Here is a 3,778-nt window from a genome sequence, read left to right as displayed (position 1 = left end):
TGCTTGTGGTACTAACATCACATATGGGTGCCAGTTCAAGTCCTGGATGCTCCACTCTGATCCACCTCCCTACTAATGGATTGGGAAGACAGCAGTGTGCCTCATGTCCTTGGGCCCCTATATTCATGTGGGAGACCCAGAAGAAGATCCTAGCTACTGGCTTCAGACTGGTCCAACTCTGGCAGTTGCAACCACTTGGGGAATGAACCAGCAGAACGAAAAACTCTCTCTCTCTCTCTCTGCCTTTCAAATAACAATATATAAATCTTTTACCAATTTTTTCCACATAAATTTAACACTTAACCAGTTTTTCCTTTCAAAAAATAAAAAAACATTGGTTCTTATTAATCACCCTAAGGTCTGACAAGAGTAAGAAATTCAGCCAAATTTTGTCTCCCGATTCAGACGCTTTCTTCTAAATTTCTCCAGGTTCTAATCAAGCATGTGAAAGAGCGTATTAAAGTACAAGTACAGACTCACGATCCGCCAACATGTGTCGCGTTCGCACCAAAACCGTGAAGAAGGCAGCGCGGGTCATCATTGAGAAGCACTACACCCGGCTGGGCAATGACTTCCACACCAACAAGTGCGTGTGCGAGGAAATCGCCATCATCCCCAGCAAGAAGCTCCGCAACGAGATCGCGGGCTACGTCACTCACCTGATGAAGCGCATCCAGCGAGGCCCTGTGAGAGGCAGCTCCATCAAGCTGCAGGAGGAGAGGGAGCCGAGAGACAACTACGTCCCCGAGGATCAGGAGATCATCGAAGTGGACCCTGACACGAAGGAGATGCTGAAGCTTCTGGACATCGGCAGCCTGTCCAACCTGCAGGTCACTCAGCCCACTGGCGGGGTGAACTTCAAAACGCCCCTGGGGAGCCGTGTGAACCTCCCCACTGTACGATTTTCAATAAACACGACTACTGCCCCCCCCCCCAAAAGTACACATACATTTAAAGAATGTCTTAGTCTTAGAAAAGTTGTACAAAACTGTATTTTTCTCCTTAATTGACAGGACAATGAAACTCCACGTAAGTGCTTGATTTCAGCATCTTCACGTGCGGAACTCCATGGACGTGGATGGTTCCACATCTGCACGTACTACAGAACATCAGTGCTCACATATCGCTTTTGGCTAAGGACTTATTATTGTAAATTCTTTATTTTACTATTTCTTTATTGGCCTCAACCACCCAAACCTCCCTTTCTCTAGATTGTTACAGTGCAGGGGAACAAACTGAAGTGAAATAAGAACTTGTACAAATACCTTGGGGAGAAAAAACACAAATATAACCATGAGACTCACTCTAAAGTTTTGCAAAATGTAGTATCTACGGGAGTGACAAGGTCTCCCTCTAAGAGTTGAATAAAGGAAAATGCCTAGGATACGTTCAATTTATCCCAGTTACCAAGTAATGAATGCATGTGACAGGTGTGCTGTTTCCAGCCATTCAGGAACTGTACTGACAGTTACACAGTTCCATAAATGTATCCAGAAGTGCCATTCAGGAATAAGAATCCTTTATTACACTCCAAGTAGTTCCCATTCCTAACTACATACTAATCATTTTTGAGAACTTTTTAGTTAATTTTTATTTACCTAGTTTAGAGGCAGAGAGACAGACAAAAGGAAGAGAAAAAAACTCTACTGGTTCACTCCTCAAATGCCATCAGAAGCTGGGGTTCCACCTGAGGACCAAAGCTAGGAGTAACGAACTCGGTTCAGGTCTCCAGAGTGTGTGGCCGGAATCCCATCGCCTCAACGATCGCCATTGCCTGCCAGGATCTGCATTGGCAGAAAGCTGGAGCAAGAAGCCTGAAGTGGGGGTGAAGTCCGTGCCCTGTGAAATGAGAGAAAGCTATCTTCACTCACATCTTAACCTCTAAACTAAACCACCACACGAACAGCATTTCTTAATTAAAAAAACAAACAGTTGGGCGATTGTTTCGGCACAGAGGGTTAAACTGCCACTTAGGGCACCCCTGTCCGTTACTGGAGTCCCTGCTATTCTGCTTCTGATTCAGCTGCTTGCTAACGGGCCAGGGAAGCAGCAGCAGATGATGACACTGGTACTTGAGTCTCTGTCACTAATGAAAAAGAGAGTTCTTGGCTCTTGGTTTAACCTTGACTCACATCAACTGTTGCCTGCACTGGGGAAATGCACAGCAGCTTCTGATTGCCCACTCTCTGTGTGTGTGTGTGTGTGTGTGTGTGTGTGTGTGTGTGTGTGTGTGTGTGAAAGAGAGAGAGAGAGAGAGAGAGAGAGAGAGACTGAGTCCACCTTTTAAATAAATAATAAAATCTCAAAATGCCTGAGTTTGAAATTTCTTGGGTAGTTTTATTGATTTTGTTGACTTTTTTTTGGGGGGGTGGGGGTTGTGTTTAGAAGTTCTTCATAAACTCAATGCTTGTTTTACTGCAGACAGAAATCACCCCTCACAGTGAGGGGATGCTAACTTCTGCCCATGTGTGTGATCCAAAATACAAAAAGAAAGGCTGTCAACAAATAGCACTAAATGGTAAGTAAGAGAAGCACTAGGGTCTGCCAGGAACGGAAAGAAGTCCTTGCTGGCTGCTCAGAGGGCAGACAGGCAAAAACGCAATCCCTCTTGAATCCAGTCCTGCCCAGTTGTGTGGCTCTCAAGGAGCTGGCTGAGGACAAACAGTTCTGCAAAACTTCAAACCGAAAGTTTGAAGCCTGGGGGAGGCAGGGCAAAGGAAAAAACTCTGAAATTCCAGAACTGGGAAACTAAAATTAGTAAGGAGACCTCCAAGAAAGTCGTATCTCTATATCAACCATTTTGTGCTTATTTTGTTTATACTTTAAAATCCAATATAACTTGCATATGTTATGAGTAGATGAATTAAAATAGCAAAAATTTGATTGCAATTACTACAAATTCCTAGCTACTTTTCATCTTTCTCTTACTATAATTCATACAAATTAAAAAAAAAACTAAGAATGATTTAAAATTGATTAATGAAAATTTAGCTAAATGAAATCTTTGCCTCTGATTTGCCTATTTAGTTACTACTACTTGGTTAATATAAAAATAAATGATAAATCCTGGTTTCCTTTTTTTTCCCAGGGTCCTTAACTGGGCTGCTATTCTTACCGACTCATACCCAAGGTTTTGATGTGCTAATTTGCTCATCAGTTACACACTAGCCTTCTTTGGTTTAATTAATAAATATTTCATTTTAACAAAGGAAGGCGAAACACAAGTCTAATTCATGAATTTGATCATTGTGCGTCCCCCCACTGTGACCCACACTTGAAATTGGTCTTGAGTCTTATCAGCCAGCTCCATTTTATGCCTTGTCATTTGCATATCAAATCTATCAGTGTAAGCAGGCTTCCCCAACCATGGCCTGCAGTTACAGAGCCAGCTGCCCACTGGAGCTGCAGAGAAACATCTGTAAACCCACGGTGATTACAGGAGAAGAATGGGGGGCACAGGATTACCCGACTTTCCTATTCAGTCTCTCCTCCAGAAATCAAGATCTTTGAGGTAGCCCGTTTTCATACACTTGACTTATTTATTTACTTACTTTTCAATATAAGCATTAGCTCTTCTTCTAACATTCGAATGGCAGTGCAAGTTGGGCCCATATTTAAACTTTGGAGTTTTTTCTCATCAGAATCTCTGAGTCCTTAGCCGTTCCTAATGGTGACATGACATGAGTGCATTCTCATTACCAAGAATTGGAGTACATGGAATCAGGTATGTGACTATGCAAATGTATTAACTAACTTCAATATACCTGCCCTTGAAACA

At 42.7% G+C, this 3,778-nt stretch overlaps 1 protein-coding gene across 1 annotated transcript; it reads left to right on the top strand.

Moving 5' to 3' along the window:
* Positions 1–479: 479 nt before the first annotated feature.
* LOC121148211 (40S ribosomal protein S17-like) lies at positions 480–1,010 on the top strand. The gene has a single exon (XM_040968299.1). The coding sequence runs from the start codon at positions 492–494 to the stop codon at positions 1,008–1,010; it is 519 nt and encodes a 172-aa protein (XP_040824233.1). The 5' UTR covers positions 480–491.
* The last annotated feature ends 2,768 nt before the right edge of the window (positions 1,011–3,778 follow it).

Source organism: Ochotona curzoniae, unplaced genomic scaffold, assembly GCF_017591425.1.
Source record: "Ochotona curzoniae isolate NIBS_2020 unplaced genomic scaffold, NIBS_Ocur_1.0 scaffold_4683, whole genome shotgun sequence".
Lineage (NCBI taxonomy): Eukaryota > Metazoa > Chordata > Mammalia > Lagomorpha > Ochotonidae > Ochotona > Ochotona curzoniae.
Note: the sequence above shows the minus strand (reverse complement) of the source record. Positions and strands in the feature narration are given on the sequence as shown.